This window comes from Heloderma suspectum, chromosome 5 (assembly GCF_057233095.1).
Source record: "Heloderma suspectum isolate Gila_16-S chromosome 5, 16-S_ref, whole genome shotgun sequence".
NCBI classification, from domain to species: Eukaryota; Metazoa; Chordata; class Lepidosauria; order Squamata; family Helodermatidae; genus Heloderma; species Heloderma suspectum.
The window spans coordinates 152,150,061-152,164,557 of record NC_139462.1 but is presented as its reverse complement, the minus strand read 5'-3'; the positions used below and the strand labels follow the sequence as shown (position 1 = coordinate 152,164,557).

The 14,497-nt window shown below is 40.2% G+C and overlaps 1 protein-coding gene across 5 annotated transcripts in view; it reads left to right on the top strand.

Moving 5' to 3' along the window:
• The window catches only part of SUGCT (succinyl-CoA:glutarate-CoA transferase), a 424,036-nt gene that overhangs the window by 177,750 nt on the left and 231,789 nt on the right, over window positions 1-14,497 (top strand). For all 5 annotated transcript variants that reach the window (XM_084857815.1, XM_084857811.1, XM_084857813.1 and 2 more), the window contains one exon: window positions 1,071-1,173. In XM_084857815.1, the coding sequence (XP_084713941.1) occupies window positions 1,071-1,173 (103 nt within the window). The remainder of the gene's footprint in view (window positions 1-1,070; window positions 1,174-14,497) is intronic.

Genomic DNA, 14,497 nt, shown 5'->3' with positions numbered 1-14,497 from the left:
GCATGTAGCATGCCAGTTGACTGTTTCACTGCTCTGTAATTGAGCAGTATATATACACATGAGTTCAGTGGTTTGGCAATCCCTCTCCCCTCCCCCCATCTGTCTGTCTTTTGAAACATGATGGAGGATACAATCCCAAGCAATTTGTGCTTTGACTCAAACTGTTACAAAAATGCCAATATAAATGATTGCATTGTAGTGCAATCCTATATATGTCTACACAGAAGTAAACCCAATTGTTTTCAATGGGACTTATATTCCCAAGTAGGTGTGTACAGGATGCAGCCTAAATGTTTCTTGCTCATGTTTGTTCAGAACTGTGTGTGAACTGCTACTACCGAACTCTACCTAGCAAGGATGAAGTAACATTGTACTAACAGAAAACAGGAAATGTGTATCTAATGATGGGAATATGATGATAAAGTAGGATTCTATAAATGGCCCCAAGGAGGCAACCAAGTAAACCAAGGAATTTTGGTTTGCACAGGATAAGGATAGTATATCATATGCAAAACCGGATGACCTTGGGACAAATATTACAATCATACAACACATAAACATGTAATCAATGTTGTTATCAGACCAACAATTGCGGTTGTTAATTGGGACATGTGTTTCAGATGTAACAGAGGAGAAAACTTTGCAAGGCTTTGAATTGGATCTTTGTGTTTAAAAATAGAACAGCTTTTTTTTTCTATGCATGAGACTCTTAACCACATCACATCTATCTTTTTTGTTGTGAAAAATAAGGACATGAAATAAAAAAAATGTGAAGCTCATTATTGTTAATTAAGAATGGGAGGAAATGTACTGGCTTATATTTGAAACTGCTGATAATGTTGGTTTGCATCACTGCTGGATTGCATCAGAAAATCAGATAGAATTGTAAGTCAGTCTAACCATGATTTTTGCCCCAAGGCTTGGTCTCTCTATTTCCGAGGAACACGTGCAGAGAATTTTTACTGCATTATTGACTGCTTGGATAGAAGCTAACTTTGTTTTTGTTTTGTTTTAAAATTTGTTGGCTGTAATGGATAGTTCAAACCGCATGCTCCTTTATTTATTCCTAGGTTTTTGGAAAAAGAGACCACCAAATGGCTAGAACTCTTTGAAGGTAGTGGCGTTCCATATGGCCCAATCAATAGCATGAAGCAGGTGTTCTCGGATCCTCAGGTTAGTTCTCTTGGATATACTCCTGAAGGTTTGCTTAAACATATTCAAATGGTTGCACCTTTCCCATACACCCAATCTTGGTTATTGTGATTGTATGCATAATTTTGACTATTAATTATAATAAAACTAGTGGCACAATATAGTAAAAGAATAACTTAGTGTAGGTATTGTAAAAGCCAAATCTTAGGAAATGTTGTCTCTGTTTTCTATTTGTGTCACATTGTTGGTCTGACAGCTCTTGAACCGCATCTTAATTACAATTTGGCAAAACTTCACAGCACAGCAGCGTGCTTTACAAGCTCAGGAATGGTTTCACCCGTGCAAGTGTAGAATTTGTCATTCTCTATCAAGTAGTGCGGTGTGGTATGGTGTGCTTGCAGTTTGCTGGATACTGGCCTCTGGTCAGCAATGGTCAACCTGTAATATACTATTCATTTAATTATATTTGTAGTTAACCTTATTCCAAAGGTTCAGACTGGGTTATCTATGTTTCCATAGTGGAAAAGAGCAGTATTGTTGTCTCTGGAGATCTCACAAATAAGAGTAATAGAATTAGAAATTTTGTTCTATGCTTGCAGTTATATATAAAATTGCATCAACAAATAGGTTTAGCTGTCCTAAAAGTTGGCATCCTTTTTCTTGATGCATGATGCGTTGCATAGGATTTTGATGCTAAATTATCCCATTTTGGCTACAGAATGCAGTGTTTTCAAAGATTAAATGATCAAATGTTTTGCTTTGTCTTTTCTCTGTTATATCTCCGATTCCAAAAAGTAAAACTTGTTTTCACTGCTAAGAAGGCATTAATCTAAGTATTTCCCCTTTTATATGTTCAGATGTAGCCTAACACTACCAAGAATATCTCACCAAAGCCAGTTGGACCAATTGTCCTAAAAGCAATAATTGTTTTAACTACAGAAGTGAGATGATTGTCCCCAAATTGTGCAAATCTATATTTTGCTGCAAAATGAACTTTTAAAAGAAGGCAGTGCTGCACAGTGAGTTCAGTGCAGCCTTAGTCTTGCTTAGAGACCTATTGAAAGAAATGGGACTTAAGTTAGTCATGACTGACTTGCCCCATTGATTTCAATGGGTCTGCTCCGAGTCTGGATCCAACCCAATGGGACAAATTATTCAGCAAAGTCTATGAGTCATCTTAGTTTCAAAGGCAAAAACCTTACTGACAACTTACCTGCTCAAGCAGTGAGTGTAGAAGTGTTTAGGCTAAATAAGACAGCTCTGTCTTGTTTGCTTCTATGCCATGCGTACATTCAGAAGGACATCAAAGAAATGTGTGCTGAAAATACACAAAAAAGCTGAGTCAGCACTACACCAGAATGGACGCGTTGGTAGACAATGCACTGCGATTCATGGAATGAGGCAACATAATGCTGATGTTGCCTGTGGTCAATAGGAAAGCCAGCTTTCTCACTTTGTAACTTTCACAGGGATTTAAACCTTAGCTTTTGAACACTCATAGGATGTTGATTTTACAAGTGTTTGGTCAGTGGTTTATACACATGGTGGTGCTAAAATAGCGATTATGCATGTGTTCAAAGGGCTACAGAATGTAAACATTTGTAACACTCTGAAAGGTGATATTTAAAGATCACATTGGGAGGAAGGCTGGCTCTTTAAAATGAACTTTCAGGAATTCCTATTTAAACATTGGCATGCAAACATTTTAACTTTCTGCACTGGCTTCCTTTTGTTGTGGTCCACATCACCTTCTACTCTTTATGTTAAGGGCTCTTTATTCCCATATCATTACAACCTCATTTCTTCTGTCTTCCGCCTGTTAATCCTCCCCATCTTTACTCCTTTTTCACATCAGAAGAGCCTGGATGTGAAGTTCTCTGTGGCAAAAGCAGTGCTCAGCAAGTGATGATGCATAGTTTGAAGACCACATCTGTTCACTGAGTCAAGGAAACACATGTCCACCAGATCATCCAAATAAAATAACCGCATTTGTATGGATCAGTATTTGAAAGAAAATTGTCTCCTTCTTACTATCAACTATGTTTACAAGTTTTAAAAGCCTCACATGGGGGGGGTATTTCTTTATTTACATTAATATGTATAGGCTCTTTTTCATACTACAAAGCAACATACTACAATGCAGTAAAAAATACAAGTAAAAAGTAACTAAAATGCAATTAAAAGTGGGATTAAAAATCCAGCAATAAAAACAAACAATATGAAATCATCAGCCATGGAGCCAAACACATTAGGGGAAGCAAGTTAACCAACACTGAAAGCCCATTGATCCAAGGCAGTTTCCAAAAGTTAGTAGGGAGCTTCAGACAAGAGAGAGTTCCAGAGTCTGGGCACCACAACTGTGTCTTCTGAGGGCAGTGGGACATGAAGCAAAAATGCATTCTTCACATCATTTGAGAATATAACTGTGGGTTGGATCCTGAGTAAGTTAGGGTGCAATCCTATGCATGTTTAGACAGAAGAAGTTCTACAACTCCCAGTATTCCCCAACGAGCATGCTGGGAGTCGTAGGACTTTTTGGCTAAACATGCATAGGATTGCTCCCTTAGCCATGCTTTAGTCTCACTGAAGTCAATGGGACTTAGCTTTGTTGTTGTTCAGTCATTAAGTCGTGTCCGACTCTTCGTGACCCCATGGACCATAGCACGCCAGGCCTTCCTGTCCTCTGCTCTCTCCCGAAGTGTGCTCAAGTTCATATCATTGCATCGGTGATGCTATCTAGCCATCTCATCCTCTGCCGTCCCCTTCTCCTTTTGCCTTCAATCTTTCCCAGCATCAGGGTCTTTTCCAGTGACTTTTCTCTTCGCATTAGGTGGCCAAAATATTTGAGCTTCAGCTTAAGTATCTGTCCTTCCAATGAGCAGTCAGGGTTGATTACCTTTAGGATTGACTGATTTGACCTCCTTGCAGTCCAGGGGACTCGTCAGAGTCTTTTCCAACACCACAGTTTGAACGCATCAATTCTTCGGTGCTCAGCCTTCCTTATAGTCCTGCTCTCACAGCCATACGTTGCTACTGGGAAAACCATAGCTTTGATTAAAATGACCTTTGTTGGCAAGGTGATGTCTCTGCTTCTTACTATGCTGTCTAGGTTTGCCATAGCTTTCCTCCCAAGGAGCAAGCGTCTTTTAATTTCATGGCTACAGTCACCGTCTGTGGTGATCTTGGAGCCCAAGAAAATAAAATCTGTCACTGCTTCCATTTCTTCCCCTTCTATATGCCAGGAAGTGATGGGGCCAGATGCCATGATCTTTGTTTTTTTAATGTTGAGTTTCAAACCAGCTTTTGCACTCTCCACTTTCACCCTCAACAAGAGGCTCTTTAGATCCTCTTCGCTTTCTGCCATTAGGGTGGTATCGTCTGCGTATCTGAGGTTGTTGATAATTCTCCCGGCAATCTTAATTCCGACCTGTGATTCATCCAACCCAGCGTTTCTCATGATGTACTCTGCATATAAATTAAATTATCAGGGCGACAATATACAGCCTTGTCGTACTCCTTTCCCAATTTGGAACCAATTGTTGTTCCATGTCTGGTTCTTACTGTTGCTTCTTGACCCTCATACAGGTTTCTCAGGAGACAGGTAAGGTGGTCTGGTACTCCCATCTCTTTAAGAATTTGCCACAGTTTGTTGTGATCCACACAATCAAGGGCTTTAGCATAGTCAATGAAGCAGAAATAGACGTTTTTCTGGAATTCTCTTGCTTTCTCCATGATCCAGCGAATGTTGGCGATTTGATCTCTAGTTCCTCTGCCTCTTCGAAACCCAGCTTGTACTTCCAGTAGTTCTCGGTTCACATACTGCTGAAGCCTAGCTTGTAGGATTTCGAGCATAGCCTTGCTGGCATGTGAAATGAGCACGAAGTACAATTGTGCAGTACTTTGAACACTCTTTGGCATTGCCCTTCTTTGGAATTGGAATGTAAACTGACCTTTTCCAGTCTTGTGGCCGTTGAGCATTCCAAATCTGTTGGCATATTGAGTGCAGCACTTTAACAGCATCATCTTTTAGGATTTTAACTAGCTCAGTTGGAATACTGTCATCTCCGCTAGCTTTGTTGTTACTAATGCTTCCTAAGGCCCACTTGACTTCACTCTCGAGGATGTCCGGCTCAAGTTCAGTGACCACACTATAATGGCTATCAGGGACATTAAGATCTTTCCTGTATAGTTCTTCTGTGTATTCTTGCCACCTCTTCTTAATCTCCTCTGCTTCTGTTAGGTCCCTGCCTTCTTTGTCCTTTATCATGCCTGTCTTTGCACAAAACGTTCCCTTGAGATCTCCGATTTTCTTGAAAAGTTCTCTGGTCTTTCCCATTCTATTGTTTTCCTTGATTTCTTTGCATTGTTCCTTTAAGAAGGCCTTCTTGTCTCTCCTTGCTATTCCCTGGAACTCTGCATTCAGTTGGATATACTTCCCCTTTCTCCCTTGCTTTTTGCTTTCCTTCTTTCCTCAGTACTTGTAAAGCCTCCTCAGACAGCCACTTTGCTTTCTTGCATTTCTTTTTCTTTGGGATGGATTGAGTTGCTGCCTCCTGAACAATGTTACCGACCTCCGTCCATAGTTCCTCAGGCACTCTGTCTGTCAGGTCTAATCCCTGAAATCTATTCATCACCTCTACTGTATTTTCATAAGGGATATGATTTAGGTCATACCTGAATGGTTCAGTGGTTTTCCCTACGTTCTTCAATTTAAGCCGAAATTTTGCAAGAAGCAGTTCATGATCTGAGCCACAGTCAGCTCCAGGTCTTGTTTTGACTGACTGTATAGAGCTTCTCCATCTTTGGCTGCAAAGGACATAATCAATCTGGTTTCGATATTGACCATCTGGTGATTTCCATGTGTAGAGTCACCTCTTGTGCTGTTGGAAAAGAGTGTTTGCTATGATCAGTGTGTTCTCTTGGCAAAACTCTCTTAGCCTTTGTCCTGCTTCATTTTGTACACCAAGGCCATGCTTGCCTATTATCCCAGTTATTTCTTGACTTCCTACTTTAGCATCCCAATCCCCTATGATGAAGAGGACATCTTATTTTGGTGTTAGTTCTAGAAGGTGTTGTAGGTCTTCATAGAACCGATCAACCTCAGCTTCTTCGGCCTCAGTGGTTGGGGCATAGACTTGAATTACTGTGATGTTGAATGGTTTGCCTTGGATTCGTACTGAGATCATTCTATCGTTAATGAGATTGTACCCCAGTACTGCTTTTCCCACCCTTCTCTTGACTATGAGTGCTACTCCATTTCTTCTAAGGGATTCTTGCCCACAGTAGTGGATATAATGGTCACCTGAATTAAATTTGCCCATGCTTGTCCATTTTAGTTCGCTGATTCCCAAGATGTCGATGTTCAATCTTGCCATCTCATGTTTGACCACCTCCAGCTTACCTTGATTCATTGATCTGACATTCCAGGTTCCTAAACAATATTGTTCTTTACAGCATCGGACTTTCTTTTCACCACCAGACACATCCACAGCTGAGTGTCCTTTTGGCTTTGGCCCAGCCGCTTCACTCTTTCTGGTGCTACTTGGAAATTCCCTCTGCTCTTCCCCAGTAGTATATTGGACACCTTCCGACCTGAGGGTCTCATCTTCCGGCATCATATCTTTTAGCCTTGTGATATGTTCCATGGGGTTTTCTTGGCAAGAATACTGGAGTGGGTCGCCATTTCCTTCTCCAGTGGACCACATTTTGTCAGAACTCTCCACCATGAACTGTCTGTCTTGGGTGGCCCTGCACGGCATAGCTTATGGCTTCACTGAGTTACGCAAGCCCCTTCGCCACAACAAGGCAGTGATCCATGAAGGGGGGACTTAGGTTAGACATGACCAACTTGTTCCAATGCTTTCAGGGGGTTGAAGCATGACTGACTTAGTCTGGATCCAACCATGTATCTTTAAATGAGTAGCCAGAATGTGTTGCTTTATGTTTCTGTCATATAAGCAAGGAATTTACCTGATCTCCAGAAGATAAGATGCTTTGCTTTTTAAAAATGACCTCAGGATTACAAGTAAACTGCCACATTTTAATAGCATTAGCCAAATCACAAGTAGATCTGATTAAGCAGAATGCAATTATTTCTGCCCCATTACATTGCACCCAAGCGTACCACTATACACTTGGGCACATATGTGCAGACACAATTTTAAAAATATTCTAACTGGAATATTTTGGAATCCAAATGTCACATATGGTTTGTGGATGGGGGCAGAAACTTCAATATTTATATTAAAAAGAATACAGCACTTTCTGGTTTTATCGCCATGGAGTATGACGGAAATGGAGAGGTGTCTGATGAGGGGACCATAAAGATCACACTAGCCCAAGAAGTAACTTGCAGTTACTTCTACCTCAGCAGTCCCTTCCTATGCAGTCCTTTCCTGCCAAGGAGCCAAACTACTTTTAAAAGAAATGTAGGGGGGAAATTGCTTGTGGTTTGATGTGAAGGAGGATGAAATGCAAATGTCAGGTGTAGCCTGGGCTTGCGTAATTCAAATAGTCAAGAAAAACTAAAGAATTGGAAAACTGCATCCCAACATCAAATCACCCTTGCACATGAAAAGCTAAAACGAAGTGCCCCCCCCCCACTTCATGCAACACTGGCTTTCCATGTACAGGGGGTATTTCCCATATAGGGAATGTTCACACATGCAGTCCTTAACCTGCAGCCTGAAGTGTGGTGCAGTTCTGGAAGAACTGTACCATGTATCTCTTCTGAACATTTCATCCAGCTCAAAGTGGCTTTTCTGGATTGGATTGTGCCTTTAAAAAATAATGTGTTTACTTTTTTAGGTGTGGAGATCAATTGTTTGGGAGAGAATAGCAATGAAACAGTCAACACATCTGAGGAGCACGATTTATTTTTGGTTAACATATAAATGAGACACTATGTTTGTAGAACATTTTGCAATCAGGAAAATTACAGTAATGCTGGCCATTTTCATGCAGCTTTTTATAGCCAGGCAGTTTCCAAGACTTCATTTTTTTTTAAAATGTCCTTTTAATCAAGCCAAGATTGTGCACGGCATTAAAGGAATTCCCAATAAGTTTTGAAGGTTCACTAGATGATCTCAATATGGTCAATGTACCCTTGGGAACTTGTGCATGACATACAATCAGGAATTCAGGTTTTTGAAACATAAACAAACTTTGGTGGGGGGTGTTTTTTTTTGGTTTAAAATAGACATTATTCTGTGTTTTTTTTTTCTTCAAAAGATGTAACAGGACAAAAGCCAAAGAAATAAAGCAGGAATTGTTCAGGGCTGCAGCATCAAGGTGTTCAGTTTTTGAGCCTGTGGAATGCAGGCAGATGTCTTATCCTTTGTGGAAGTAGGTTGTTTTATATACCAGTCTATAATCTCATGTATTTTGGAAGAGAGTGTGGAAAATAAATTAGAAAACAAAGTGGGATAGACTGAAAGGGTCTCATTTTGATCAAGATCAAGTGATAGAGTTTAGGCTGTGCGTCTCAAGATAGTCATCGCTAGCCCACTGCTGTGAGTTCCACTTCTTAAAAAAAGCCATAAAATGGGGAGACTTTTTGTAACAACGCAGTTAGACATACCACACAAGTCGAGGATATCAGGTGTAAGACATCACCACACTGCATCACTTCTGAGAAATATTGGGAGGGAAATAGCAGATCTGAACTATCACAGCTGTCCTTGATTCCAGTTCATGCCAAACACCTGCAAACTCTAAAAGGATACCAAAACAAAACTCCACCCTGTGGCGGGCAGCCAGCCCTTAATAACACTTCCCCAACTTCACATTTGCCATAAAAATTAATTTTAACATAAAAAAATACAGGAACCTTATTCTTCCTCTCCCAGAAGTCCAGTTCAATTCCTTTTAGCCACTCTTCCAAAGAGGATAAGTACGCTCCAGAAATAAACACACAGCTGAAGTAGGGAAGTGTTTGAATGCTGAAAAGGATCTCCTTGTTTTCATCTTATGTTATTCCTGGGAAGTTATGAATTTAGTTGGCTTTGTTGACCTCTCTGAATCACCTGTTCCTTTGGCAGGGCACATCTGTATGGCAGCTGCCCATACAGATGGGAAACATGGGACATATCCTTGGAAAAGGCAGACAGCTTCTCTTCCCCTCCCTGCACTTTCTGTCCCTCTGGGTGCCCCCATCCTGTCAACGGGAAGCCAGACATCACAACTGTATAGCCTTTGCTGTTCCCAAAATTGCCTTCATTGGCTATGTATGTAGGGGAAAGGGAAACCAACATGGAAGTAGGTTGGTCATCAGATTCATTGCCAGGAACAGCCATAGACATTTTTGCACCAGAACCAAAACTCTAAATGACACACCAACACACTCATTTTTAATGTCACACATCACTGGAGGATGGAAGTAGAAAAAGGATGGCCTTCATTTCTTGAGTTTGTTGCCCAAACATCTAGTTTATGTAATTTCATAGTACAGAAGCTCTTGGATCCACGAAAAGTCATCAGCTTTGCCTGTAGAACATCCAAGACTCATCTCCTGGCATCTCCAGTTAAAAGGTCCTTAGGGAACTAGACTGGAAAAGACAGTTGCCTACGAGTTGCTGCCACTCAGAGTAGACAGTATTGGGCAAAGTGGACTGGCCAATGGACTGGCTCAGAATAACTTAGTTTCAGATGTTTGTATGTGCATCAGGTTCGTTGAATAAGACCCGTCCTACATGATTTAAAACGTCCAAGTGAAATTATACCCAGCATCGTATTTTAAATATTCACAGCCTTGAAAGTTAGAGAGCATTGACCCAATTACTCTCTTTCTGGAATTAGACTATGCTTTGTATCACTGTGATTAGTAAACGTTTGTTGACTCTTATCCAAGTCAAGTGAAATTACGATTTTTTCTAAAATCTTGCCAGGAATCTTTGGCATGCAATGTTTCCAAAAATGGAAAGGCATAGGTAAATAATTCTTGAATGAGTACATGCAGCCTGGATGCACCACTTAGGAAAAATATAAGAGCACAGTTAGATTTTGCATATATTTTGCATGTATGTGTTCAAAGAGGCCAGTTAGGGGAGCTCTTTTGAGAGTTACAGAGACGCTTTGTGAAATTGGATCATACATTGATTCTTAAATTCCAAGTTTATTTTTAAAATAGTGTTTTTGAAGTAAAGTTTCAGTGGCATTTTTAATGCTGATAGTTGTTTTTAGTTGCATGTTACACTTGTTATCTTCTGGGTGTTACATTATCCAAGTTGAGTCCTGCAGTAATTCACAGTGAGTAGAGGAATTCACAGTGAGTGGTGTCCAGAACTGGACACAGCAGTTGAGGTGAGGTCTGACCAGCACAGAGTAAAGTGGAGCTATTCCTTCCTGTGATTTTGAAACTATACTTCTGTCGATGAAACCTAAAATTGCATTCGCTTTTTTTGCAGCCACATCACACTGCTGACTCTTGCTCAGCTTGTGATCACCTACAACTCCAAAATCCATTTCACGCTATTGCCATGCCAGGTATCCCTGATCTTACACCTGTGCTTTTGGTTTCTTTTTCGTAAATGAAGAACTTTGCATTTGTCTCTGTTAAATTGCATTCTTTCTGTTATTTTCTGCCCAGTCTTCTAGCCTATCAAGATCATTTTGATTTTTGTTTTTGCTTTCTATGATATTAGCCATCCTACCCATTTTTGTGTCATCTGCAAATCTGATAAGCATTCCCCCCCTCTTCATCCAAGTCATTAATAAAAATGTTGAAGAGTACAGGGCCCATTTTCTCTTCGATGTGGGTCCTCCCTTTGTGCTGCCATTGCTGTGGCCCTTCCTTCTTGTTATTCCCTTAGCTACTCAGTTGGGGAGTAGCTAAGGGAATTGTGCTGCCATTGCTTAGCCCTTCTAAGCACAATCTGTCCACTTACCATATAGGGAAATTTTGTTAGGGACTTCCTCCTTGGCCTCCTCTGCTGAACTCCTGTTAGCTTCCCCTGTTTGCTTGCTCAGTGAGCTTGCTCTCTGGGAACCGGTAGGCATGTGGAGGTGTGGTATTTGGAATGCTATTTGAAAGTGCTGCTGAGGGATTCAGCCCTACTTACGTATGAGTAGGAAAAGGCTCTACCTTTTTCTAGTAGGGGCAGTGGAGAAACTGCATGGCCTGCTAGCTGTAGTGTGTTTGTGTGCATAATTTTCTGATCCCTCTTTGTCTTAGCGATGCTTCCTAGCTTGGCATCATCTAAACATGTTATCAGCAGACTCCTGTTTCCTTCTCCCAGTTCTTCAGTGACAATACAGAATAAAATAGAGTCTAAGATAAATCCCCAAGGGACTGCATTGGCAGCCTGTCTCTATCTAGACAGTTTCTTCTTGTCCCTAACCTGCCCATAATAGTTTCTTCTTGTCCTGTCAAATAATTGACTTTTTGGTCCTGTCTTCCACCTCTTGATTTCTGTTTTTGATCAGAGCATCAGTACGTCTACCAGTCACAAAGTGGATTGGTGAATGACAAGAACAAGATAGCAATTTATAAAATTGTCTCGTTGCTTGAGCAGCTGCAATAAACGTATATCCATAATGTTGTCCAATTGAATGTTGTATTCTGACTCGAGAGATCACTTGTAAGAAATGTTGATGCTTGGTTTTCCATTCCAGTAATTGTAAAAAAATGTTCTTACCTCTGTATAGTGCATATATGAACAGCAAGAGTTCATTAAAGTTCTGTGAATAATTAGTATTTGATGGTACTTGCATTTTGCAACTCCTTTGTACTATTTTGTGATGGTCTTTGGCTAGAACAGTAAATAAGATAGATTGAGCATATGATCCTGTCCCCTTTGTCCATACATTTTGTTTGCCTCTTTGGACTCATAACCCACTTGACCTGCTCCTGGAATTGTACAAAGGCCTCTTACATGATTCAGATTGTTTATTCAGAGGCCAGGAATCTTAAAACTTTTCCAAGATGTAAAAAAAAATGTCACAGGTTAAATTGTAACTGATTGTCTCCATAAACTTCAAAGAACAACCAGCATCTTCCTCAATAAAATGCATGTCTAGAAGAGTAGCTTGAGAGAAACAGATTGAAATGTGGAATCTATAGTAATTACATTAATGGTGAACATGTCTCCTTGTAGAATCTACAAGGAGGAAGAGATGCTGGCAGAGCAATCCTATTGGAGGAGCAGGGGAGGAAGAATCATGGTGGAGCAACAACCACATTCAAAGCTCTGTTGGTGGGGGAGGGGACACAGATTTTTTTTTTTAATGTCCCTCCCATTTACTCCAATGGGAGGGACATTATGGGACTGGCATAGTTTGGAGCTCTTTTCAGTGTGTGTGTGTGTGTGTGTGTTGGAATGCAGGGACTTAGGGTCCTGTAGATCCTAGGCTGCCTTCAACATGACCCTGGAATGCCCCATTTTCTCCCCACTGCTGGTGGAACACTGCTTGCAGGACATTCATGCCCACAGAGCTTTCAATGGGTGTTTTCTTTGGGGGGGTGTGTGCTCTGGCTGCATAAGTGCTGTCTTGATGGTGGGCCTCCCTCTCCTCCATCGGTGCAGCATTTTCATTGCTTCCTATGGTCCTTCAAATGGCTGAATGCCAGCTCTGGAATTGCACCCTTAGTTTCTCTTTTTCTTTCTTATTTTATTTTGGGTCGGATGCTTGTTAGCACCAACTTGCACTAGTTCGCAACTTTTCCATATACAGACACATATTTATGTATTATACTTTTATCCCATCCATCTTCTGAGGAGCTCAGGGTAGCATACATGTTGTTCCATCCTTTTTATCCCTTTTGTCCTCACACAACCCAGTGAGGCTGGTTAAGCTGAAAGATTGTGACAGGTCCCCCAGACAGGTTCAGCCAGTCTGCTTCATGGTTGAGCAGGGATTTGAACCCAAGCCTCTCCAGTCCTAGTCTGGTGCTATAAACATTCTACTACAGCACACTCCTTTTATATATTTGCTCATATACATTTGGATGTAACTCACAAAGTAATGTCTTATCATTACACCTTCAAAAGGTTTCATTTGCTCCTTTTTAAAAATATTACGTGAAACATAAGGCAATGAAGGGTTATGTGTATGTATATGTATGATACATATATATATATGTTAAAATCTTACAATAATTTGCAATTCATTTCCATTAGGACAGTAGTACAAGACCACAATCTAGTGCCTGATTTTGTATACTTCAGCTCCACTGAAATCAATAGGACTTAAGTGTAGGTAACTACGTGTGATGGATTGCTACTTACATTTTAAATGTATGTACCCCAGGGGAGTAAACAATATGCATACACCAATGGCAATACATATATTCAGTTTTTGTGTGTGCATGTTTTCAATTACTTTATTATTTGTTATTGCTAGTAAAATGAAAGTTGAACTTTGAGGGGTAATAACCTTTGATTTTCTTTCTTAGAAGTAAACACATAGTTAATAAAGGGTATTCCCCTGTATGCCTCCATTTTGTTTAACTGTTCATACATTTCCTTCCTTAAAAAAAATAGTTTGAAGCATATTTGTCATATTTCTCTGGGGGGACACCAAAGACATTTTGGATCACCAGGATTTCAAATAAAAATGGGAATCTGCTAGGCAACTTTCAAAGGTTTGCATGACAGATCTGCATCTCTGGATCAGAGTGAAAAGCTTCTAAGTGGTCTTTTGAAAAACCTTCTTGGCATTTCTTCATTTGGCTCCAAGAGTTGGAAATTACTGTGCAGCCTTTCAAAGCTGTTCAGGTAGGATCTTATTCGGGAGACATGTCTTATTTTCCAAACCATTAGGGATGGGGGAGAAATTTGTTTTGTTCACATTTTAATGCAAACTTACCTATTTTTGCACTTTTCAACCAACAAACGAACTGAAATTCAGTTATTTTTAGAAATTCACACTTTTCAGAATTTTGCAGTGACTTTCTCCAAGCAAAAAATGCATATGAAAATTTGTATGTTAGGGAAAAGAGCACACAAAAATGCATGCATTCCTGAAAATAACATTTAAAAACTCATTATATTAGGAAAACTGCTTGCAAAAAATATGTATATTACGCAAAATTGTGTACAAAAATGCATGTATTTGGAGAAATGCACACAAAAATGCATATGAATTTTCATGTGAAGTTTAATTTTTTTTTTCTAGACAGAGTGGTGGACTTAGATTGAGTGGACCTGGGTGACTTTGTGCCAGGTACCTATGGTGGTGGTGGGGGAATCATGCATGCTGTCCTGAGATCCTTCAAGGAATGTGGGTGGGGGTAAAAATGTAATAAATCATAATCCTGGGATTCATTAAGGTGAAGCAAAGATAATATGCTTTAAACATTGAAGCCATGTCTCTTAAAAAGTTAGAAGATGATCAGGGGACTGGAAAC